The sequence below is a fragment of the Panthera onca genome, chromosome B4, assembly GCF_046562875.1.
Source record: "Panthera onca isolate mPanOnc1 chromosome B4, mPanOnc1 haplotype 2, whole genome shotgun sequence".
Classification (NCBI taxonomy): Eukaryota; Metazoa; Chordata; class Mammalia; order Carnivora; family Felidae; genus Panthera; species Panthera onca.
In genome coordinates this window covers 42,423,852-42,449,856 of record NC_138345.1, presented here as the reverse complement: position 1 = coordinate 42,449,856, position 26,005 = coordinate 42,423,852, and the positions used below count along the sequence as shown (strand labels likewise).

Sequence of the window (26,005 nt, the reverse complement as noted above, 5' to 3'; positions counted from 1 at the left end):
TTTGATAAATACTAAAACACTTCTAGGAATTCATTTTATGAGTTTGTTTATCAAACACATTTTGCAAGAACTGACCACACAAAAATTCCTGTGGAATTTGGTCCATAAAATTCACTTAAAATGTTGGAAATTTAAAACCTGCAAGAAAACAAGGAAGTAGAAAATCCTTAATCCTAACATGTTGTAATTACTAAAGGGATATACACACAGACTAAAGTTCTGCTCACAGAAGGCACAAGCTATAAAAGGGATATGCTTTTTTGAGGAAAAACAAAGAATTAGCTGATATCCTTCTTTGTTTTGTGGGTACCATAGCTAAGATGAGGTTAGACCCGAATTCATGATCTACTCCTGTGACCAAAAAAATCAAAAATAAAAATGCAATTGGTCGGGGCACCTGGGTGGCTCAGGTGGTTAAGCGTCTGACCTTGGCTCAGGTCATGATCTCGTGGCTCCTGAGTTGGAGCCCTGCATCGGGCCATGTGCTGACAGCTCAGAGCCTGGAGCCTGCTTCGGATTCTGGGTCTCCCTGTCTCTGTCCTTCCCTAGATAGCACTCTGTCTCTGTCTCTCTCTCAAAAATAAACAAACATTTAAAATTTTTTTTTAATTTAATTTGTCTTACTACATACTTTCTAGCCATTAAGAGGTAATTATGAAAGATTAAAACTGCCTTCAAAGGGGGTTGTAATAGCAGCTATCAAAGCAATATTCAAGCATGATTTCAAGGATGCTTTCAGGTTTAGAGTCAGCCTTCTTTGTCAAAAATCTTCACAATTTCCGGGGTGCCTGGGTGGCTCAGTCAGTTGAGCATCTACTTCCGCTCAGGTCATGATCTCACGGTTCATGGGTTTGAGCCCGCATTGGGTTCTGTGCTGACAGCTCAGAGCCTGGAGCCTGCTTCAGATTCTGTGTCTCCCTCTCTCTCTGCCCATCCCCCCCTCACACTCTGTCTCTCTCTCTCTCTCTCTCTTTCTCTAGAAAATAAACGTGAAAAAAAAATTATAAAAAAAAATCTTCACAACTCCATCGAAAACTTCATCAACAGACTTAGGGCATCTATTTTCTTTTTTTGTTTTTGTTTTTAAATTTTTATTGATTTATCTTGGGAGACAGAGAGCACGTGTGAGTGGGGGAGGGACAGAGAGAGAGGTAAGAGGGAGGATCCCAAGCAGGTTTTGCACTGTCAGCGCAGAGCCCCAACGTGGGGCTTGAACTCATGAATGGAGGAATCACGAGCTAAATCAAAATCAAGAGTCAGATGCTCAACTGACTGAGTCATCCAGGCCAGAGGAATCTATTTTTTTCAACTTTCCCCATCTCTTCGTATCAGTCAATGATTGGCTTTGTTGACTGAAGATAGGTCTGAATTCTCTGTCCCAAGCTCTCTTTGTTGTCATCGCTTCTACCACTACCCTTTCCCCTCTCAAGACATTGTTCAATACAGATCTCACTATTACAGTCAAAAGACAGAACGAAAGATCCATCTGCCTGCCTATCCATGGTCTTGTTCCAACCTTAAAGGTTGTCTTGATTCCTTGGAAACCCATCAATCAAGAATCCATTCTTTTGAGCATTGGCAGCCATTGTCTGATCCATTTTCTTCTTTGACAAACTGATGGTTATCTCAACTGGCACAATCTTTCCATCTTTTTTTTTTTTTTTTTTTTAAGGTTTATTTACTTTTGAGAGACAGAGCACAAGTGGGGGAGAGACAGAGAGGGAGGCACAGAATCTGAAGCTGGCTCCAGGCTCTGAGACATCAGCACAGAGCCCGAAGAGAAACATGAACCCACGAACCATGAGATCATGACCTGAGCTGACGTCGGACCTTAACCGACTTCACCCAGGTGCCCCACGGTATTTTCATCTTTAATGCACTTTTCAGTGAGTCCACCATCCCGTGAATCTGGGCTCTTACTTTCATCACAAAGAAGTTCTCCTGCAAACAGGTATGTGTAGCTCATTTTCTCTACGATGCACACTGGGTCCCCTTGCCAGTGCTGGGACTGCCCAAGACAAACATGACGAGTGGCTTCTCCACGAAGTGAGGACAGAGGAAAGGCAGCTGGAGGGTCAGCAGTGGGAAGCTAAGGCCCAGGACTTGCCTCAGAGGCTCTGCACACACCACATCTTGGCCCGACCCTGAGCCAGCTGACGCCAGGTATAATGACATTCTTAATTCATTTCCCTCCAGCACAGAAGTCCCTCCTTTGTACTCCTTCTGCCTACCCCATATTCATACCCCAGTTTCACAATATCTTCACGCACGCATTCGTTCGCATGGCTTCTTTTCCATACTACGCTATAAAGTACTTTGGTACAGGAAGCACGCTAACTCATTTCTTTTTCCTAGCACTTGACATTTCAGAGATGCTAATAGGTATTTGTTGGGTGAATGAATTCATGGATTCCCTAAAATATAGCTTGCATAGAGAAAATAATAAGAGCTAACACTTACGGAGCACTTCTAAAATACCGCGTCCAAATCTGATCAGTTTGTATTATCTCACTCTTTGTTATTCATAGGAAGGAAACTGAGGCACAGAAATGTGAACCTTGTCACATAGCTAGTGGGTAGAATGGGGATTCAAATTCAGGCTAGTGGGGGTGCCAGGCTGGCTCAGTCAGTTGAGTTGGGTGTGGAGCCTACTTCAGAAAAAAAATTCAGGGGCGCCTGAACAGAATTTCAGTCAGTTAAGCCTCCGACTAGGCTCAGGTCACGTTCTCATGGTTTGTGGGTTTGAGCCTGTTTTCAGGCTCTGGGCTCTGTGCTGACAGCTCAGAGCCTGGAGTTTGCTTAGGATTCTGTGTCTCCCTCTCTCTCTCTGCCCCTCCCCTGCTCTCTCTCTCTCTCAAAAATAAACATTTTTAAAAATTTTTTAAAAATTCAGGCTGTCTTACCTTATATCTAAAACACAAAAGAAGTTGACCAAGGTCTGAGAGACATTGGATTTTGAGATTCTGAGCCTTTAACAAAAATGCAAGCCGGCCTCCTGGGGTGCTAGAAGGCTTCTGTCTTCATTTGGGTGGTTGTAACTTGATCTGTATACATAAGTAAAAAAATTCACCAAGCTGTACAACTTGAGATTTGTTCATTCTATGCAAGTAATTTCTCAGTATTAATTTAAAAAAAAAAAAAAAAGAAAAGAAAAATCTTTGTTTCATTTTGCCCTAACCCTTTCTAGTGCATTCAACAAATGCTTCCTTAAATGCTTCCTTAAAATTTGAATTCCTTTCTCAACATCAAACTAGTTGCCTTAACCTTGAACTCATTTTTCACAATTAAACTTACTCCTGGAAGGCAGGATGCTCTTGTTACCTCTTCCTCTAGTCCTTTTATAATATTAGAATACTCTGGTATCCAGAGATATTCTGAGTCAACTATTTAGATGTGGTATTTTGAGAGTTAACAGCTTTATCTAATCCCACTACCAGCAAATTAGAGCAACTGGCAAGGTGTTAGATTTTTCCCTTTATTCTCCCCCCAGCCCCTCCCACCACCTACTTTTTCCAAGTTCTTCTTCTTCCTCATTCTCTCACACCTACTGAGAAATCGAGAAGCACACTTCTCTTCCGGGCTTGTTCCAGAGCAATTTTATGCTCGGAAAAGTTTTGCTGGACATTCTTAGGTATGTCTCCTCTCCCTGGGGGCTAGCCCCGCTAGGGACGAGAAAGGATTCCCTTTTTACATTGGGTCAAGATCCCCTGAGGGTAGGGTGGGAAACAGGGAGTAGTGTGGTTCAGGGTCAAGGCTCTTTGCCAATTCAGTTTACCCTTGAGAGGTCTCCACAGGGACACCTTAGAATTCGCTACACCTAGGAATTCAGTTCTTAAATATTAAAAGCCTTTAGTTAGAGTAAACTCTGACAAATGCAAAACAGAGCCACAGGGAAGAAGATGGTTGGGTTGGGGGGGGGGGATTTTTTTTTTTCTTTGAGAGTTCTTGTAATTCTCCAGTTTTCTGAATATCAGTGTTTTAACCACATGAGCTGATTCATTAATTCAATACAGATGTATTGAAGGGATCCTGGGTGGCTCAGTTGGCTGAGCCTCCGACTTCGGCTCAGGTCATGATCTCAGTTCGTGAGTTCGAGCTCTGCATTGCCCTGCGTTGGGCTTGCCGCTGTGAAGTAGACCCGGCGTCAGATCTGTCCCCCTCTTTCTCTGCCCCTCCCCAGCTTTCTCTCCCTCTCTCTTTCTCTCTCTCAAAACTAAACATTAAAAAAAAAATATTTAAAACCATATGTATTGAGTTTTTTTGCTACTGCTACGCACTGTATTCTAGAGCACTGGTTCTCAAACTACTGGATGCACAAGAATTACAGATTCCTGAAAAACAGATTCTTGGGGGACCTGGGTGGCTCAGTAAGTTAAGTGTCTGACTCTTGATTTCAGCTCAAGTCTTGACCCCACTGTTCCGTGAGATGGAGCCCATGTCCGGCTCAGTGCCGACAGTGCCCAGAGCCTGCTTGGGATTCTCTCTCTCTCTCTTTCTGTCCCTCCCCTGACTAGTGTGCACACACTCTCTCTCTCAAAATAAACACACACTAAAAATAAAATAAAATAAAAGCCAGATTCTTGGGTCCCACTCCCTGAGATGCTGACTCAGTAAGTCTGGGATAACATGGAGCCCATAATTTTGACTTTTTCTTTTAATTTTTTTTTTAATGTTTATTTATTTTTGACAGAGGGAGAGACAGAGCATGAGCGGGGGAGGGGCAGAGGGAGAGGGAGACACAGAATCCGAATCCGAAGCAGGTTCCAGGCTCTGAGCTGTCAGCACAGAGCCTGACGTGCGGCTTGAACTCACGAACCGTGAGATCATGACCTGAGCCAAAGTCGGACGCTCAACCCACTGAGCCACCCGGGCGCCCCAATAATTTTGACTTCTTTTTTTAATATTTTTTTAAGTTTTTTTATTTTTGAGACCGAGAGAGACAGAGCATGAACGGGGGAGGGGCAGAGAGAGAGGGAGACACAGAATCCGAAGCAGGCTCCAAGCTGGGAGCCATCAGCCCAGAGCCCGACGCGGGGCTCGAACCCACGGACCTCGAGATCATGACCTGAGCCAAAGTCAGACGCTCAACCGACTGAGCCACCCAGGCGCCCCTGATTTTGACTTCTAACAAGCGCTTAGGTGATGCTGATGTTGCCAGAAAGGACTATACTTGGAGTAGCATTGCATTAGGTTCTAGAAATAAACCAGGCCCTTAAAGAGTTATTATTCCCGCCAGTTATTATTATTCCTAACATAACAACTAAAATGCAGTGACCACTGCTGTGGGAAGATTGAGGTACAGAAGAGAGACATCTAATTCACCCAGAGAAGGGGACAGTGGAAGGTGATGCCCGATCTGTGTCTTAAAAGATAACCAAGGAAGAGGTGCCTGGGTGGCTCCGTCAGTTAAGCCTCTGACTTTGGTTCGGGCCATCATCTCATGGTTCATGAGTTCGAGCCCCATGTCCGTCTCTGTGCTGACAGCCCCGAGCCTGGAGCCTGCTTTGGCTTCTGTGTCTGCCCCTCTCCTGCTCACTCTCTTTCTCTCAAAAATAAATAAACATTAAAAACTTTTTTTTAATTAAAAAAAAAAAAAGATAAGGCAGGGAAAAAAAAAAAAAAAGCTTAAGAAAAAAACCCTAAAAACACGAACCAAACAAAGAGCCGGAGGGAAGCATTCAGAGTAGAGGGGATTGCTTGGGTAGAACAATTTGCCAAGGCTTGGAACTGGCTTGAGAGGCAGGCAGAGTGATGACTGCGTGCTTCCTTAGCCAACACTTAAGCAGAGGGACAGTAAGGCTGAATGGAAAGTAAATCACCCCGGCACAGAGTTGGTTCGGCGTGTGGAAGGTTCACTGGAGGCATACAGAGATGGGGGCAAGAGATGGTGCTTGAACAAGGGTCAAGTGAGGCCATTAAGATGGCAGCGTGAATAAGTGACCTTGACATAGTTATTGACTGACTGAATAGAAGTTTGGGTGGTGGAAAAAGGAGTCAGTGATATCTCACCTATTTTGTAGGGTGAATTTTCTTTTAAGATTGGGGGTGGGGGGCAGCCCCTGCGTGCCTGTGTCGGTTGAATGGCCGATTCTTGATCCTGCGGTTTGGTTTGTGAGATCCTGCGTCGGGCTCTGTGCTGACAGTGCAGAGCCTGCTTGGGGTTCTCTCTGCCCCTCCCCTGGTCAAGCTCATGCTCTCTCTCAAAAATAAATAAACTTTTTTTTTTTTTAAGGATGTTAATTTTTAACTAATCTCTCCACCCTACACGGGGCTCAAACTTACAACCCTGAGATCAAGAGTCACGTGCTCTAGCGGCTGAGCCAGCCAGGTGCCCCTATTGGGTGAATTTTTACGGAACTTTGAAACTTGTGCTCACGGTAAAGTCACTGGATGAAATAAAGTGGCCATGAATTACTTGAAGTGGATGACAGATATATTATCAAGGTTGATCATATTATCCACCATGTAAGTGTGAAGGTTTTCGGGGCGCCTGGGTGGCTCAGTCACTTAAGTGTCTGACTTCGGCTCAGGTCATGATCTTACAGTGCGTGAGTTCGAGCCCCACAGCGGGCTCTGTACGGACAGCTCAGAGCCTGGAGCCTGCATCAGATTCTATGTCTCCCTCTCTCTCTGCCCCTCCCCTGCTCTCTCTCTCTCTCTCTTAAAAATAAATAAAAAACATTTTTTTTAAAAAGTGTGAAGTTTTTCATAGTAAGTTTCTTTTAGGGGAAAAAAGTGTGGTTTTGCTCTCCTAGCTATCTCTAAACCAGCAGCTTTGGTGGTGTGGTTCATCCTGATAACACAGGTAAATTGAGGGTCATCTATCTCCCAGAGGAGCCAGAAAGATGGATTGTTTGTTGCAAATTAAGGTTGACTCTTTTAGAAGAGCTTCAGGCTCACTGAATACAGTTTAGGAGACTTGAGGCAAAGAGCATTGTTGCTTTTTAAAGATTATTAATTGAAATGCAGCTTAATATTTAAATATAAGGAAATGCCTCCTGCCCTCTATTTGCTTACAAAGCCCTAGGTCTCCTTTAAACCCATTCCTTCATCAACAAATAATGACTGAATATCTATTATTTTCCTGGTACTTTTCTAGATAGTACTTCTCAAAACAATGGCATACTAAAGGATCACCTGGAGAACTTTTTAAACAGATTCCCAGTCCCCTCCACCACAGATTCCTATTCTGGAGTTCTGTGCTAAGCCCACCCATTTGTGTCCCTAACAAGCTCACAAGTGATGCTGATGAGGACAGCCGCACTCTTCTAGGGCTGGAATACTACACGGAACAAAACTGGCAAAAATTCAAATAACTGCCGTCACATGGCTTATATTTTATTTTTTAAGATTAAAAAAAACCTTTTTGTTTTTTACATTTTTTAAAGTGTATTTATTTTGAGACAGAAAAAGAAAGAACCAGCAGGGGAGGGGCAGAGAGAGGGGGGGACAGAGAGAGGAGGACAGAGGATCTGAAGCAGCTCCAATGCTGACCGCACAGAGCCCAGTGTGGGGCTCGAACCCACAAACCGTGAGATCATAACCTGAGCCAAAGTCAGACGCTTAGCTGACTGAGCCACCCAGGCACCGTATTTTTAAGATTTTTAAAAAGTTTTTATTTATATTCAAGTAATCTCTACACCCAACATGGGGCTCAAACTCACAACCCCAAGATCAAGAGTCACATGCTCCTCCCGACTGAGCCAGCCAAGGGCCCCATCACGTAGTTATATTTTAACAATGTTTTAGAAGTTTTGTTTTTTTTTTTATTTTACTCATCTCTACACACAACGTGGGGCTTGAACCCATGACCCTGAGATCAAGAGTCACACGCTCTTCTGACTGAGCCAGCCAAGTACCCCTTAGCTTATATTTTAGTTGTAGGGAAATAGAAGATGATAGATAGATGAAGAGATGATATAGACAGATGAGGATAGAGCAAATATATATTGTGTCAGATGGTGACAGGAGGTCTGAAGAAAAAGCAAGTGGAGGGGCGCCTGGTTGGCTCAGTCGGTTGAGCATCTGACTTCAGCTCAGGTCATGATCTCCGAGGTCTGTGAGTTTGAGCCCGGCGTCAGGCTCTGTGCTGACAGCTCGGAGCCTGGAGCCTACTTCGAATTCTGTGTCTCCTTCTCTCTCTGCCCCTCCCCCACTCATGCTCTGTCTCCATCTCTGTCTCTCTCTCTGTCAAAAATAAATAAACATTAAAAAATAATAATAGTGAAACAAAAAGAAACACCAAGTGGAAAATGATAGGGAGTGCGGGACATTTTTGAGAAGGTAATATTAAGGATGTAAAGGAGTGGAGAGATCAAGCTGCTTAGATTTCTAGGGGAAGAACTGATCGGGAGAGATAAGAATGATAGCAAAAGCCCTGATTCTGGAGATTTCCTGGCTTGTTCCAGGATCAGTTAGGAGGCCAGCTAGGAGGGTGGAGAACACAAGGTGACAGGACAGAGTCTTACAAGGCCAGAAGAGGTTCACGTTAATCCAGGACCTCAATTTGTGACTGTAAATGTGATAACACCGAACGGGGATTTTAAGCAAAGGAATAGCTTGATATGAGTTGTCTTAACAAAAATTCATTCTGGACAATATGTTGAAGACTAGATAATAGGAAGGCTAGGGTGCAAACATAGAGACCAGGTGGGAAGCTATTGGAATCATCCAAGGGACAGATGGTGGTTTGGATAGACTGGTAACCTGGGAGATAGTTTAGAAAAGGTCAAATGCAGCTTGGACACACGTAATTTCAAGCCCCTGGCTCTCTTGTGACACAGGCAATAACCAATAAATACATGTTCTTTAAAAGAACATAACCATGGGGCACCTTGGGTAGCCGAGACTGTTAAGCATCAGACTCTTGATTCCAACTCGGGTCATGATCTCAGGGTTTGTGAGTTCAAGCCCCATCATGGGCTATAAAGTAAATAAAAATAACAAATACATAAAAATAAAATAAATAACCATTTCTTGCTGCTCTGCTGGCTCTCTAAGCCCTGGCCCATGTGATGATCAAAATTCACTCCCACAGGGGCGCCTGAGCGGCTCAGTTGGTTAAGCGTCTGACTCGGGCTCAGGTCACGATCTCATGGTTGTGGTTTGTGACTATGAGCCCCGACATGGGGCTCGCTGCCGTCAGCACAGAACCCCCTTCGCCTGCTTCTGATCCTCTGCCTCCCTCTGTCTCTGCCCCTCCGTCACGCCCTCCTGCTTTCTCTCTCTCTCCCTTTGTCCCTCAAAAATAAACAAATATTAAAAAAAAAAAATACTCCAACCATTGAAGAAAGAAACATTGGAAGACACAAAAATTAAAAGAAAGAAGACATTGGGTTCTACATGTATTTTGAAGGCACCATCAACAGAGATGGCCTTAAGGTTTTGGCCTGAACTGAAAAGATGGAATTGTTATACACTGAGACGGAGACCGTAGGAGGAGCCTGTCTAAAGAGGAATATTGGGAGTTTGGTTTTTGAAATATGAATTTTGTGACGCCTTATAGAAACCCCAGTGGGGATGTTAGGTAGGCAGTTGAATATACGAGATTGAGTTTGGGGACTAGGTCTAGGATAAAGATGTACATTTGAAGGTCAAAGGCATATAGACGGTATTGAAAGTAATAAGACAGGATAAGATCACCACTATAGTGAGTCAAGATAGAAAGGAGGTTTGAGAACTAAGCTTTGGTACCCTCTAACCTTTAGATGAAAGGAGATGAGAAGAATCAGAAAGGAGACAGAGAGAGAACCATCAGGCCATTAGGTAGGACACCAACAGAGCATAAACTAAAGAAAGAAGATTTAAGTCAAAACTTACAGTTTCTTGGGGCGGCTGGGTGGCTCAGTCAGTTAGGAGTCCAACTTCGGCTCAGGTCATGATCTCTCAGTGCGTGAGTTTGAGCCCCCACCAGGTTCATTTCTGTCAGCCTGTCAGCACGAAGATCCTCGGTCCCCCTCTTCCTGCCCCTCCCCTGCTTGCATTCTCCCCAAAACAAATAAATATATTTAAAAAAATTTTTTTTGCTACCTGTGGTCACTTCATTACCTGTCAGGTCTCTTGTCCCTATTTTCCAATGACCCATTATCTTCTCTAAAATAATAATAATAATAATTCTTCCTAACCATCCATTATTTTTCTAAAATAATAATGATTCTTTGCCAAAAGTGTTCATTTTCTAGAATTCCCTCCCCTATTCTCTCAACAATTTTCCATCTCGGTTCAACGGAAAATCCTCCAAGAAGGTTTTGCGGATTCCCCTCCCCAACCACACCTTCTCTTGTTTGGGCCCCCTTAGCATCCAGTACATACATCATTTTTGGATTTATTTTTCTTTTCAATACTCATCCCAGGACATTCTTTTTCTTTTTTTCTTTCTTTTTTTCTTTTTCTTTTTTTTTTTTTTTGGTCTGTTTTGATCTACTCTACTAAACTATTACCTCCTCAAAATTAAGATGATGTTTAATTATTTCTTTTCTCTCTAGCACATGATAGGCACTCATGAATTATTAGTTGAATAAGAAGTAAATAAATACATACACTATGTCTGTACATATGTAGGCAAGAAACAGTTACTTACTTATAGAATGGGTTTATTAGCCAGAGTGAAAGAACGTAAAGAGAAAATAGGAGCAGAAACATACGTGAGAATTAAGTGAAAAGAAAACAGGTGAATGCCTATCAGTTTGGATACATCCAAGTCAACTCAAATGGACAATGGGTGCAGGGTAAAAACAACGATGCATCAATAATAAATCCGACGATCCCGTCCGTGAGAAATTAATTCCATGTTTGATGTATACATTAAACTGAGGAGCAGTGAAGTCAATATTCATCCTCCTGATGATTGTCACTTCCTCTTTTTCGTGACAGGTCAGCAAAAATCTGGTGCAAAGTTGGGACACCTGTGCTCTGAAAGGATTACGTCACCCAACGTGCGTTTCCTAACTTTAAAGTGAGGAATAAATCTTGTCTGAAAAATACTTTTCATTTTTAGCTTTTTTTCAGCTCTTTCCCAGAGGGCGGTCCTAGGAAAACAAAACCTAAAATCACTTTTGCATTTGCAGCCCTGGACTCTAGCGCATTGTAACACACCCCTCCTCCACCCACGCAGCCCACCCCAACAATTCCTAGGTCTCCAACACCTACCAGAGCATGCTCAACCTTATTCAAATTGCTTTCCTGGGCAAAGAATGTAGTTAAGTTTGCCTTCTAGCTACCAGCCCCCTTACCTTTGGTCTTTCTCTCCGGAGGCTCCGACCCTAGATACAATAAGACACAGATGGGGGAGGGGTGACTTCAGCCCAGGCTTTCATGCAAAGATTCCAGTCAGCAAAGAACAAAGCTTCTGGTACCTGCAGTTTAGAGAGCTGTGGGCAAAGTAAGGCGTCTGGTGGCCTTGACTGCACTCATTTACCAACTGTGCGAATTGAGAGGCAGGAAGTCAAGTTTTCCGCGTCTTTTTTTTTTTTTTTTTTTAATTTTTTTTAACCTTTATTTATTTTTGAGACAGAGAGAGACAGAGCATGAACCGGGGAGGGTCAGAGAGAGGGAGACACAGAATCTGAAACAGGCTCCAGACTCTGAGCTGTCAGCACAGAGCCCGACGCGGGGCTCGAACTCATGGACCACGGGCTCAACCGACTGAGCCACCCAGGCGCCCCTTCCGCGTCTTAATTTACTTTTCTCCCGGTTTTATTGAGATGTAATTGACATTTGACATTGTATTAGTTTAAGGCGCACAGCATAATGAACTGATGTACGATATGTTGCAAAATGATTACCACAATAAGTTTAGTACACATCCAACATTACATTCCCTTGATTAAAAGAAATCATATTCTATGGGGCCACCTGGGTGGCTTAATCGGTTAAGCATCCAACTTCGGCTCAGGTCATGATCTCACAGTTCGTGAGTTTGAGCCACATTGGGCTCTGTGCTGACAGCTCAGAGCCTGGAGCCTGCTTCGGATTCTGTGTCTCCCTGTCTCTCTGCCCTTCCCCACTCATGCTGTGTCTCTCAAAGATAAATAAAAAAACATTTTAAAAAGTATAAAAAAATCATATTCTATTTGTAATGAGACAGAGACTGTCTGCCTGAGCACACTGTATTTCCACCCATCTTTTCCTTGATGTTCCTATTTGTATTCTTTTCCCCTCCAGCAGGACGGTCTGAGAAGACAAAGAAAAGATTACATAGAATTTATCTCCATGCTTTGGTCCCAGCAGTACTCCTATGCTCACGAATTGGCAATCTCAAGTTATGAGCAAAACTCTCTTTGCGTGGAAGCAAAGCCAGCAGCTCTAGGTGGAGACCCAAGTAGCAGAGAATGTGACAGGTGTAATCAGCTTGCAGCTCAGAAAAATACATAATTGGAATTTGCTAAGGGTTTACTTTTAGGGGTGGGAGATTGGAAAAGAGGAAGAAATGTTAGGCTTCGCCAATATTAATGTTTTTAATGTCTATTTTTATTTTTGAGAGAGAGAGAGAGAGAGAGAGACAGTGCAAGTGGGGGAAGGGCGCAGAGAGAGGGAGACACAGAATCCGAAGCAGGCTCCAGGCTCCGAGCTGTCAGCACAGAGCCTGACGCGGGGCTTGAATTCATGAACCTTGAGATCTTGACCTGAGCCAGTTGGAAGCTTAGCCAACTGAGCCACCCAGGTGCCTCAGGTTTCTCTAATATTGAATTCAGGAGTAGGGAGGAGAATTGAAAGCTGCAGACTGTAATCTTTGTCTATAAATATGTACTGCTAAAACCGAACCCTAAAAACTGCTCCTTTGGAAAACTGACTGAAAACAAAAAAAATAATTGAAGCCGGGGATGGAGTAGGATTGCAGGACATGACAGAATTGCCAGGCCAGGGAAGGAAAAGCTAACGTAAAAAAGAGCCAGAGCAGGAAAGAGAGGCCGACTTCGGCTCAGATCATGATCTCCCGGTTCAGGAGTTCGAGCCCCGCGTCAGGCTCTGTGCTGACAGCTCAGAACCTGGAGCCTGCTTTGGATTCTGTGTCTCCCTCTGTCTCTGCCCCTTCCCTGCTCACGCTCTGTCTCTCTCTATATCGCAAAGATAAATAAACATTAAAAAAAAAAAGAAGAGACGGGAGGTCCAACACAGATTCTAAAAGAAACTTGTCGCAAATGTGTTGGCAAATCCATTCACAGGAATATCATTTGCTTGGAGGATGTTCTTCTCTACCTTTCTCTTTTCAGTTGGGTTGGTTTACAGGTCAATAAATTTCATTATTTTAGATCTAGGAACGTCCCAGGTGAAATAAGAAAGGACTGCTCTCAATCTATCATGTTGTTCGCTGCATTAAAATAATAAACACAACAAAAAGGTAATTTCAAACTTGGAGCTCATGAGCGCATAGGATAAAGACAGAATTCCTATTAATAGCCCCGATTTGTAGATCACTGAGTGTCAAATATTATGAGGATTCAGTACTTTATTTCCTCTAATTTTTATAGCAACACAGACAAGGTACAGATGAGGATACCGAGTCAAGATTCTATCCAGCCACGCATGTCTAAAAACTACTGAAAATTTTTCCATACTGGTGGCGAATGCATAATTACCTACGAGGCACCAAAGTCAGCTACAGATCAGCAGGCCACAGGTCCCCTCCTCTGGCTTTTGTTAAAGGAGACAACAGTCCTGGGGCAAAGACAAGCCTGTCTCTCCAAAGCTAAAAAACAAGAAGAGGGAGTTGAAAACAAGTACTATTTTTAACATCCACTGACGCCTTAGCAACATACAATGTGTGTCTTATTGTGACCTTAGGGGGACTCAGGAGGAAAATAGAGCTACGTGGTTGGAGCTTCTGCCATAACCAGCTCGATGTTGAGACCCTACGGGGCCTTAGATCAAGATATTAACTGCCCGAGTGGAAGATTCAGTCGTCTGAGGTGCCTCAAGTGCATCTTTGATTTTAAAAGACGGAAACGTGGTGAACCCAGAAATATTTAATTGCCTGGTTTACTTTTGCTCCTAGGTCCTGTGGCCCCAGTTTTCCCGTTCCCCACCCAGTCTGGACTACCCGGCAGCTACCTTTTGCATGACAATGGCCTTGGTGAGACTGGCAGACAGGATTAACTGAGAATTCTCGAGGGTGTGTGTGGGCGTGGGGCTGCGGGGAGGGGCGGGTCTAAGGATGGGCGAACTTTCCTTATAAATCTAGAGACTCCAGAATCTTCACCTTTTACTAAATTGGGTTGGTTGGCGCTTGGCCCTTTCGGTGGTGACGCCACTGCATCCTGTCTTTCTGATACTCTTACATCTGGAGATCTTCAGATTTCTCTTTTAAGTTCTTCCACCTAGACACGTAAGCCTGCATCTCCCTCTTTTTTTTCTCTCTTCCCTCAACTCAGCAACATGAATACGGATCCAGCTCAGCTCCAATGCCCGCCTTGCCCCGAAGCGCCCGATTCTAGGGACTCTTCTCCAGTGCCTGAGATTGATGGGCCTGAAGAAAATTATGCACCCTTGCAAATGTCATCTGCTGAGACCCCCCACACGGAGACCGGTAAGAGAAAATTAATCCTTGAAAGGCTGATTTCCTTGAGGGAGAGTGAAATCTGAGGAGGGGAAGGGTCATTCGTTTCCCTCGTGAGCAATTACAGCCCATTAATGAAAGCAGGTGTCCTCTATTAAGCCTCTCGACACCTGTCCCAATTGTAACTTGGTGGGTGCGTGCCCTTGCACCCAGGTCCCAGGTGTCAGGTAAGCGACAGGGGCCGCAGGACGCTGGCATTTCAATGGCTCACTGGGTAAGTGAGGCATTAGGTGCATAGGCCCTGTGGAAACACAAATGTGTTGTGAAAAATGAGTTGATATATACATCTTAACAGACTGGGTGCTGAGCACATAGTAACAGTAAATGTTACTATTAAGTCAGAAGTGCTAACATCACAGCTAGGCGTAGGGGATGCCGCGAGCATCACCTTTTTGATTTGTCGGGTTTTCAAGGAGTTCCAGAAATGGCGTGGCCAATTATGAATCGCACCTTGTTGAAAAGTTCTACCTTCGTACAACAGCGGCAGTGGCTCTCCTGCCTCTTTGGTTCTGTGGGTGGTAATTGGGGCAGCTCCGAATTTCTGAGAGCCTGCTATGCTCAAGTCTCCTATATCCTGAGGAAATGTCCACCCCATTTTATGGTAGAAGATCCCAGAAGGTTTAACCTGCTGACATTCAGGGGCGAGAGCCCAAATTTGAAACTCAGGTTGGCTTCTACATGGTAACCGCAGGCGTGGGGGATGATCAGTTTGCTGTAAAGTCCGCACCGCTTTTTTGTGAATCAATTCGGCAGTAATTGTTAAAAATGAAAACGTAAACGAATGTTTACCCAAGAAAAACCACTTTTAAGATTCATGGTAAAAATAATCGTTTAAACATTGTTTACATGATTACCTCTAAAACCAAGCTGTTGGAGAAGGACTAAGAAACTGCTTTATTGGATTGTTGGATTTTAATGTTCCCTGGTTTCCCTAAACTTCATGTCGATGCCCTTTTATAATTCCGAACATTGAAAATACAGCGCTGGATTGTGAGAAATGGCTCGGGAATGAGCAAGTGGGCGTGTCCTCCTTAGCAAGCCAAGTGCAAGTTTATAGAGACCGGTTTTTTTTAGGAGATGCCCCCACTGAAGTCCTTGGTCTCGCCCACTTACAAGAAGCACAAGATTGTGAATTTTTGCCTCGTAAAGGCTGTCTCTTTATTCCATGACTAGGGTAGAAATTAAAGAGTTTAAACGGCTACTAAATCTAGGCAATATAATATTTGTTAGTTTTTTTGGAGGGGAGGAAGCACGCACGCGAGCGGGGGCGGGGGGTGGGGGTGGGCAGACAGAGATGGAGACAAATGGTCCAAAGCGGACTCTGCTGACCGCAGAGAGCCCAATGCGGGCCGCTCGAACTCACCAACCCGGAGATCAAGACCGGAGCTGAAGTCAGACACTTAACCGACTTGAGCCACCCAGGCGCCCCTAAACTGTGGATTTTAAAGGGTCCCCAGAAACTGATCCTACAGTATTAAGTATGATGTAAGGGATGATTAACTTTACAAAAGGAAGTTAGGAAGGGACATGATAGGGGCGGGAGGGGACTCCAGTGATCATTCCCACTTTTCTGAACAGTCACAGCATGGACTCTTGAGCATCGATTTGCAGTAGAAAGCTTTTGTCAACGAGGTTTGAGGAGCACCTGGCTGGCTCAGTCAGTGGAGCATGTGACTCTTGATCTCAAGGTTGTGAGTTCCAGCCCCATGTTGGCCATAGGGATTACTTAAAAATAAAATCTTGGGCCACCTGGGTGGCTGAGTTGGTTAAGTGTCCCATTTCGGCTCAGTTCCTGAATTGCCCCCACCCCCCCCACCCCGCCTCCCCACCCTGTGTTGGGCTCCCGCAGAGCCCACTTGGGATCCTTGTCCTCTTTTTCTGCTCCTCCCCCGCTCTCTCTCCCAAATGCGCATGCTCTGCTCTCTCAAAAATAAACAAACATTAAAAAATAAAGTCTTTAAAAAAAAAAAAAGTTGAGTCCCACTCTGCTTCCCAACTAGTAAGCCATTGGCCATGTCCCTTGGTTGTAAGATGGCAGCGACTGGTAAGTTATTGGATTGGCCTCCTACAAAGATCAGCGAAGTGTTCGGGGGTCACTCCTATTTCTTGAGTTGAAATGACCACCATTATCACCTCTGTTTTTACCTACTACCTGAGGTTGAGGGCTCTCAAAAAATGCTTTGACAACCATAGGTTTGCGAAAGTAATTTGCTATTTGAAAGGTTTTAGAGAAAAGTGTTGTTTTATTCCCAACAGTCTCTCCTCTTCCTTCCTGCATGGATCTACTTGTTCAGGACAGCCCCGATTCTTCCACCAGCCCCAGAGTAAAAGTGCTGCCCACTTCTGCAGAGGAGATCACCGCGAAGAAGGACGATCCAGCTCAGGGCAAGAAACAGAAGATCAGAACCGTCTTCTCTCAGACCCAGCTATATGTACTCAATGATAGATTTCAGAGACAGAAATACCTCAGTCTCCAGCAGATGCAAGAACTTTCCAACATTCTGAACCTTAGCTATAAGCAGGTAGAGTTTGCCTACTTGTTCTTGCAGTGCGAAATAAAAAACCCAATTTGCAGATGAGCATTTCCTAACATCTGTGTGTGCATCTTGTAGGCTTAGGTACCGCCTACAGATAATTTTCATATGAGAGTAGGATCTTTGCAATGTTTCGTGACCATTTTTTTTTTCAATTTTTTTTTTTAACGTTTATTTATTTTTGAGACAGAGACAGAGCATGAATGGGGGAGGGTCAGAGAGAGGGAGACACAGAATCTGAAACAGGCTCCAGGCTCTGAGCTGTCAGCACAGAGCCCGACGCGGGGCTCGAACTCACGGATTGTGAGATCATGACCTGAGCCGAAGTCGGCCGCTCAACCGACTGAGCCACCCAGGCGCCCCCCGTGACCATTTTTTTAACGTTGTAATGTGTTAATATGCCATGGTTTATTTAACCACTTTTCCCTGTTGCACAAGCCAAAATCGTGAAAATGTTGCCAATTTTTCCTTAATCAAAGGAGATGCATGTATTCCCATCTTCCAGGTTAGGAGAGTCCCTAACCAACACTGCTCCTCATTAAAATAAAACTGGAATCTCTTGTTTGTGTGCATTTCATTACTAGTGAGGTTAATCATTTTCCATATTCTTGCATATTTTGCAGTCAGACAGATATTGTATGGTTTTCTGTCACTGGTGCCATACTTAGTCTAAGTATATAAATACTTCTGGTCCTCCTTAATGTCATTTTCTACCTTATACCTTACAAATCACCTGGAAATTTAAGCCTCTTGGATGCTTAAATAGATTTGATATTTTCCAAATAGTTGTCCTTGTGGTATATTTCATATTTCTTGAGTTGAAATGACCACCATTATCACGTTAAATGGAAGTGTGCTTATGTGGGGGAGCCTTCTTTATTGCAGACAAAGTACCTTTAGCTGACTACTGGCGTGGGTAAACTATGAAAAGGGAGATAGGTAGACATATTTAATGTGAATGTTCTAGAATAGATATGCAGTGGTTTTTCTCAAACTGGTTAGGTTTATTAAATAAAGCAGCCAACTGACTTGAGGGGCTGTGACACTCATTCATAGAAAATGGTTTCAAGATTTCAGAAAGTACTCTAGAAGTTTCAGTTTCCTGAGCTTTAAATAGTTGTAGTTGCGGACGGGGTCGGGGGGGGGGGGGGGGGGGGAGGAGAATTGTTAACAATATTCTTTGATCCCTAGTACATCCACATTACTGGTGTTTTATGTTTTCCTGTTTTCCTGTCACCTTTTTCTTTGTAGGTTAAGACCTGGTTCCAGAACCAGAGAATGAAATGTAAGAGGTGGCAAAAAAACAACTGGCCAAAGAATAACAACACTGTGACTCAGGTAACAGGAAACGTATTTTCCTCTTTTTTTTCAAGTAGGCTCCATGCCCAGCGTGGGGCTTGAACTCACGACCCTGAGATCAAGAGTAGCATGCTCTACTGACTGAGCCAGCCAGGCATGCCTCTGTTTTCTTTTCCATGGCTTTTTCGTTTTGGTCCTTGCTGATGAGTTAGAACCCCAGCTGCAGACCATCCTGATTTTCTTTCTAGCCTTTCAGTTGATCTACCGTTCTCTTTCAGAACAGCTCTGCAAATCCAGAATACCCAGGCTTCTATTCCTATCACCAGGGATACCTGATGAACACTTCCGGAAACCTTCCAATATGGGGCAACCAGACCTGGAACAGCCAGTCGTGGAGCAACCAGACCTGGAACAGTCAGTCGTGGAGCAACCAGACCTGGAACAGTCAGACCTGGTGCCCCCAAGCCTGGAATGGCCAGGCCTGGAACAGTCAGCTGCACGACTGTGGAGAGGAATCCCCGCAGCCCCAGATACAGTTACAGCAAAACTCTGTCAGCGATTTGCAGTCCCTCTTAGAAACAACTGGGGAAAGCCACAGTGTAATACAGCAAACGGCTAAGTATTTTAGTACCCAGCAAATAATGGATTTATTCCCAAACTACCCTGAACATACAGCCTGAAGTCGCATGATCATGAGTGTATTAATCCATCTCCATTTGGGCGATGGCTGTATTACTTCTAGGATTTGTCTGTATCTCTGCCTTGATATTCTGTTTTTCATTATGTTTATTCTGTCCATCAAGGGGGAACGGCAGGAGTCTCATCAAAGAGGATTCCGTAGCTTTGGCTGCTTTGAACAACATGCGGAAATATGTTTCTGGCTCTAGATAACTAGATACAATACTAATTTGTATATCTTTAGGCTCCAGAATTTAACCACAAGAATAGGAAGTAAAAATACAAAGATGTGATGAAGGATTATTTGTATTTTCTGAGATAGTGAGGCTTAACAACCTCAATTGTTAATGGTGGAGGGTTAAGTTATAATGTGCGTCGTTGATTTCCTCTGCCCCCTGTGCTGGTTTAACTACAACTCCTGACGTGTTCGTTATTCCAGTATTTGTAGAAAGCTGTTTTTATATTTTAATGTGTCGTGATGATAGGACCAGTTTGGCTAGTGGTTTATGATAGATTTAAGTACAAATAAATACCCACTTTATCTTTTAGTTGTCTCTACCCTGATTTTACCAGTAGCTCAGTGACTAAAAAACTTGACTAAACACGGGTCTTTATTAGAGTCTTTTGATGTGGGAAGGACCAATTAACTGAAATCTCTTTAAGATTCTGCTAAGAGGCTGCTCTTAGAAAGGGACAAAAGTAAAGGGACAAAAAAAAAAGAGTAAGGAAAAGATAGCTAAGTATACAAAGCTAGGTGACTAGTTAATTAAATCTCAACAAACTTTTTTCCTCCTTGTGTGTGTAATAATATTGAAACAATAAAATTTGTGGTTCTTGGGAGTTAAAGACGAGTGCCCCATCTGGAAGATTAGAAGCAGAAAAGTGATAAACAGAGCTCTTAGGTTTGTAAAGAGGCTTAAATAAAGGGCAGCCAGGGAATAGGTAATAATGGAAGGTAGAGAAGACTGGAGAAGGAGGGGAAAAGGTCAACCAATTGGAATCTCACCCTGTAACTCACACCAGGGATGTGTCCACTCTTCTCTACAATTGTACTGTGCCAGAAGGCACTGTGTGGAAATAAGCTTTTTTAAAACATTTTAATGCCAGCTTTTATTTAAAAGGGGACTTAAGTTTATAGACAAGCTACAAAGCACAATATCAATGTTTTAGAACATCCAACTCTTGGTTTTGGCTCAGGTCCAGACCTCTCCGGTTTCTGAGTTCGGGCCCTGCGTTGGGCTTCCTGCTGGCGGTGCGGAGCCTGCTTGGGATGCTCCTGTCTTTCTGCCCCTCCCCTTTCTCTCTCTCTCTTAAAATAATCTTTTAAAAAATAAAGTATAGGAGCGCCCGGGTGGCTCACTCATTGAGCGTCCGACTTCAACTCAGGTCATGATCTCACAGCTCGTGAGTTCGAGCCCCGCATCGGGCTCTGTGCTGACAGCTCAGAGCCTGGAGCCTGTTCGGATTCTGTGTCTCCCTCTCTCTCTGTCCCAACCCACTCGCATTCTGTCTCTGTCTCTCTCAAAAATAAACATTAAGGGGCGCCTGGGTGGCTCAGTCGGTTAAGCCTCCGACTTCAGCTCAGGTCACAATCTCACAATCCATGAGTTTGAGCCCCGCGTCGGGCTCTGGGCTGATGGCTCAGAGCCTGGAGCCTGCTTCCGATTCTGTGTCTCCCTCTCTCTCTCTGACCCTCCCCCGTTCATACTCTGTCTCTGTCTGTCTCAAAAATAAATAAACGTTAAAAAAAAATTTTTAAAAAAATAAAATAAACATTAAAAAATTTTTAAAAAATAAAGTATAGGGGCACCTGGGTGGTACAGTTGATAAGGTCTCCGACTCTTGATTTCAGCTCAGGTCATGATTTCGTGGTTCATGAGTTCGAGCCTCGAACTGTGCTCTGCTTGGGATTCTGTCTCTCCTTTCTGCCCCTCCCCTGCTGGTGCGCACGCTCTCTCTCTCTCAAAATAAAAACTTAAATCTACAAATATATTAGTGTTAACATAAACTGGATCAGAGACATGTTTAAATTCTGAGGCTAGTTGGGAATACTTTTTTCCCAGGTAAATTATGTTTTCCCCTTAGAAGAAGCAGAGTAGGCATCTATGAACTATACTAATAGTTCTTTTTACTATCCTTTTCCATCCCAGTTCACCCCGAATTGATCTGAATCAGAGCACTTTTAATCACCACTGCCTTCTTGCTCCATGGCAACATCTACTTTCTGAAGCAGACACAGAGACCGGTCCACTAGGCAGTTTTCCTGGTCATTTCCCTCATGGTTTCCCTAATTTTCCAATGTTGCTGTGGGACCATCCAAATTCTCTAGACATTTGACAAATGACATCAGGGGTAATTTCTGCCTATACCTAAGTACAACACAATATTCTTTTAAAAGTTGTCAGATAGTTGAATTTTGTGCCAAGCACGTTATGAACTGAGTAAATCATGAAAACAAAGCATTGATTGAACAATTAAAATAGTACATGAAATCTCTAAATCCCTACTATTTTCATTTTGTTATTCAAGCAAATTTGAATATGACTTTTTTTAATGTTTACTTTTGAGAGACAGCACAAGTTGGGGAAGTGGCAGAAAGAGAGGCAGATAGGATCTGAAGCAGGTTTTGTGCCCACAGCGGAGAGCCCAATGGGGTGCTTGAACTCACAAACTGAGATCCTGACCTGAGCCAAACTGAGCCACCCAGATGCCCCCCGACCCCCCCCCCCCCAGTATGACTTTTTACAAATGTGATTTCACTGTTCTGCCACCTGGCCTTTTCATTTAAGTGTATTGAGTGAAGGAAAAATTCTTTTTTAAGAGATTAGAGCGTTTTAAGATATGTCACTAGGGAGCCTGGCTGGCTCAGTCAGTGGAGCGGATAACCCTTGACTCAGGTTCCTGAGTTCAAACCATGTTGGGTGTAGGGCTTACTTTAAAAAAAGAAAAGGGAGGGGCGCCTGGGTGGCTCAGTCGGTTGAGCGTCCGACTTCGGCTCAGGTCATGATCTCACAGTCTGTGAGTTCGAGCCCCGCATCGGGCTCTGTGCTGGTGGCTCAGAGCCTGGAGCCTGCTTCCGATTCTGTGTCTCCCTCTCTCTCTGCCCCTTCCCTGCTCATGCTCTGTCTCTCTCTGTCTCAAAAATAAATAAAAACATTAAGAAAAAAAAAAAATTTTTTTTTTAATTAAAAAAAAAAAAAAAAAAAAAAGGGAGGCCCGTAGGTGGCTCCTTTAAGGATTGGACTTTGGCTCAGGTCATGATCTCCCGGTTGGTGAGTTTGAGCCCGGCATTGGGCTCTCTGCTGTCAGCGTGGAGCCTGCTTCGGATACTCCGTCCCCCCCACCCCACCCCTCCCCCCATTCTCTCTCTTTCTCAAAAATAGATAAATAAACTTTAAAAAAAAAGATAATATGTCACTAACATTTTTATGAAATCCTTTGCTCTAAAACTAAATGCACATAACGAATTGCCAACACATATGAGGAAATACTAAATGGTGGACCAGAACTTAGGACCTTGGGAAAATAGCTAGTATAAAGTGACAGTCTTTTTTTTTTTTTTTTTAATTTTTTAAAATTTTATTTTTGGGGAGAGACAGCACAAGTGGGGGAGGGGCGGAGACAGAAGGAGACAGAATCCAAAGCAGGCTCCAAACCCTGGAGCTGTCAGCACAGAGCTCAGAGTTCAAACTCCCAGACTGCAAGATCGTGACCTGAGCCAAAGTCGGACACTCAACCAACTGAGCCACCCAGGCCCCGCAAAGTCTTCAGAAACTCCAGTTAGCTCTCTAGTACTGAACATTGTCATGTAACAGATGTTTTTACACCCTTGATCGCTGCTTGTTTCTGCTTTGGACTAAGTTCAGCTATAAGACATTGGGAATAGGCAAGGGAATGGCTAAGAATTAAAGATTTAGAGTGGCAGAACACCTGTTACATTTAAAACATGGTTCTGAAAATGAAGGGGAAAAGAAGGATTGAAAGAAGGAAAAAAGAATTTCTGGTGTTTAGCGTTTTCTTTTGGGGATTAGCCATTTTGGAAATGCCAGTCACCTCCTGTGTCTTCAAACAGGCACCTGTCAGGGTAAAGACAAAACACCTCAGGGAACCCCACTATCATCAGGGAACCAGAGTCTGGGTTTATCTTTTTTAAGAGATTGGGCCTCTCCCCACCCTCCCCACCCCAGTACAGAAAGGTGTTTTTATCAAAGCACAGGACGCCTACAGGCAGAAAGAAGCTGCCTGGACCTTTTTGACTGCAAAACTAAAACGTGCTATGGAGAACAAATTTAAATAATAGAGAAATGAACAATAAATCAAATCTAGTAAGCACAGTTTAATTTCTACAGGTATTTTAGTATATGTCATATGGATGGTCTTTTTTTTTTTTTATTTTTTTTTTTAACATTTATTTATTTTTGAGACAGAGAGAGAGCATGAACAGGGGAGGGTCAGAGAAAGAGGGACACACAGAATCTGAAACAGGCTCAGGCTCTGAGCTGTCAGCACAGAGCCGGACGCGGGGCTTGAACGCATGGACCGTGAGATCATAACCTGAGCCCAAGTCGGACGCTTAACCAACTGAGCCACCCAGGTGCCCCTGGATGGTCTTTTTCATAAATTTTTTCATTTTTGAGAGAGTGTGCACATGCGTGCACGAGAGAGCGGGAGGGGCAGAGAGAGGCTCCAAAGAGGGCGCTGCACGGACAGCAGAGAGCCCGATGCAGGACTAGAGCTCACAATCTGTGAGATCGGGACCTGAGCCAAAGTCAGATGCTTAGCCAACTGAGCCACCCAGGCACCCCCTGGGTGATTTTATGCGAATTTTTATATATATTGTAACAGGGTCATACCATACATTCTCTTCTGAGAGGTGTTTTTTTTTTTTTTTTTTTTTGCTCCACTTAGCATTATATCTTCAACCTCTTTGCATGTCAGAATTTAGAGGTATATATCTATTTGGAAGAATCCTAAAAATCGATAATTACATTATTTAAAATTTATTTATTTAAGTAATCTCTACACACAAGGTGGGGCTCCAAACTCAAAGACCCAAAATCGAGTCGCATGTTCTTTCAAGTGAGCCAGCCAACCACTCCTATAGTTGCATTCTTAAAAAAGATTTCCTATTTTCCTGAAATGTATCGGCCAAGGTTGAGATGGTCTCCTTCTTGAATATTCTCTTTAACAACATTTCTGACGGGAAGAACATCAGGGTGAAGTTCAGGTCATTGAACTACAGGGAAATATTAAGTTTGGGGGCTCTTTCTTACATCTCAGTGTGACTTTGTCATTCCCTTAAAAAAATAAAAGCTATTTGTACAATATTAAGAGATCATTACATAAAGTTAACTTTCAACATCACTGTTAACTTTGATATTATCTTTCCAGACATTTCCATGTGTACACGTGACACACAATAGAATTATAACCTATTTTTCCTATCCTAATATGGAATACCATCAAGCATTTTGTTCTGTAACTTGCTTTTTCTACTTAAAAGTATATCCTGGGGTGGCCGGGGGTGGAGGGGAGCGGTAGCAGCTGGCTGGTTCAGTCAGGAGAGCCTATGACACTTGATTTCTAGGATTGTGTGTCCCGAGGCAACGTTGGGCATAGAGCTTATTTTAAAATAAGTGAAATTAAAATTAAATAAAAAGGATTGTGCTCATGAACATAGAAAAATGAATGTTTTTATTTATTCTCTCTCTCTCTTTCTCTCTCTTTTTTTTTTTTTTTGTAATGTCTACACTGAATGTGGGGCTTGAACCTACCAACCCAGAGATCAAGAGTAGCACACTCTTCTGACTGAGCCAGCCACGCTTGGTTTAATTAAAAAAAAAAAAAAAAAAAAAAGAGGACTACCTGGGTGGCTCAGGCTGTTGAGTGTCTGACTCTTGATTGGGGCTCAGGTCATGATCCCTGGGTCTGGGATCCAGCATTGGGGCTCCATGCTGAGTCAGGAGATTCTGCTTAAGATTCTATCCCTCTCTCTCTGCCCCTCTCCCCTGCTTGCCCTCTCTTTCTCTCTAAAATAATAATAATGATGTTAAAAAAAAGAGAGAATATATCATACAGATCTTTCCACACCAGTAAATTTGTTGTTTCTTCATACCAGTAAATTTAGAACTGACTCAATTGTTATATTACACATTACAGATGCACTGTAAGTTATTTAAAATTGCTTCTGTTTTGGTGATTTACCACTACAAATTATGTTGCTATTAACATATATATGCTATTATATATTATAATATATAATATATATAATGTTATTATATATATTATGTTGCTATTAACATATATATACATATATATGTATAGATATATACACACACAATACCTAAGAAGGTAAAAGATTGCTCTTTGAGAATAAAGTTAATAAAAGCAAAATTCACTATCTTCTTAAGTAAGCCCTATAAAAGCTTGACAAAGTTGCCAAGAAGAATGAGGAGAGGTGCAAACTCAATTTTAAAACCTTTCACTTACCCTTTTGGTCACAGAATCGCCAGGAATATAAACTAGTATGATAGAGATAAGGCAGAAAGGAAATTAATTATAAGTGCACCTGCCAAGCCCCTCCATCTTTTTACATCCCTTTCTTTTGAAAATCTTGCTCTCTCCATCCTCCGAGAGGAGGTGGTTGTTACCTCCGGTGTCATATTTAAGTTACTTTCTCATATTTCAGTTTTTAAAATTCACTTTTTCTTCGTTTTCAGCTTCCATTTCCCTTTCGGTTTGGACCTGAAAGGAAGAAGCGCACCGGGTCGGTTTGCCTGGGTCGTCTGAATTTCACAGCCTAGATTCAAAGCTTTTGGTGCGGTAGGATTAGGAGCCTTGCTTACTGAATTTCAAGCACCCGGTTCTCGGGGGTAAAGGACAAGTTTAATTCTGTTCTGAATAATCCTACTATTCAGAAAACTGGGTGTCTACAGGGAAA

General features: G+C 43.2%; 1 protein-coding gene, 1 non-coding gene and 1 pseudogene across 2 annotated transcripts; 1 reads left to right on the top strand and 2 right to left on the bottom strand.

Moving 5' to 3' along the window:
- Positions 1–747: 747 nt before the first annotated feature.
- On the bottom strand, positions 748–10,084 carry LOC132677662 (UMP-CMP kinase-like; annotated as a pseudogene).
- Positions 5,023–5,107, bottom strand: TRNAQ-UUG (transfer RNA glutamine (anticodon UUG)). Its single transcript has one exon. It is a non-coding gene; the product is annotated as a tRNA-Gln (tRNA).
- Positions 10,085–14,178: 4,094 nt separating the features above from the next.
- Positions 14,179–19,613, top strand: NANOG (Nanog homeobox). Its single transcript, XM_060658475.3, has 4 exons — positions 14,179–14,524; positions 16,811–17,076; positions 18,340–18,426; positions 18,666–19,613. Exons 1-4 carry the CDS (start codon positions 14,374–14,376, stop codon positions 19,065–19,067), a joined length of 906 nt encoding a protein of 301 aa, XP_060514458.2. The 5' UTR covers positions 14,179–14,373; the 3' UTR covers positions 19,068–19,613.
- Positions 19,614–26,005: the final 6,392 nt, after the last annotated feature.

Coding starts and splice junctions, on each gene's coding strand:
- NANOG (XM_060658475.3), top strand. CDS start 14,374: ATGAATACGGATCCAGCTCAGCTCCAATGCCCGCCTTGCCCCGAAGCG. Junction 14,525..16,810: donor GACCCCCCACACGGAGACCG/GTAAGAGAAAAT, acceptor TATTCCCAACAG/TCTCTCCTCTTCCTTCCTGC. Junction 18,427..18,665: donor ATAACAACACTGTGACTCAG/GTAACAGGAAAC, acceptor GTTCTCTTTCAG/AACAGCTCTGCAAATCCAGA.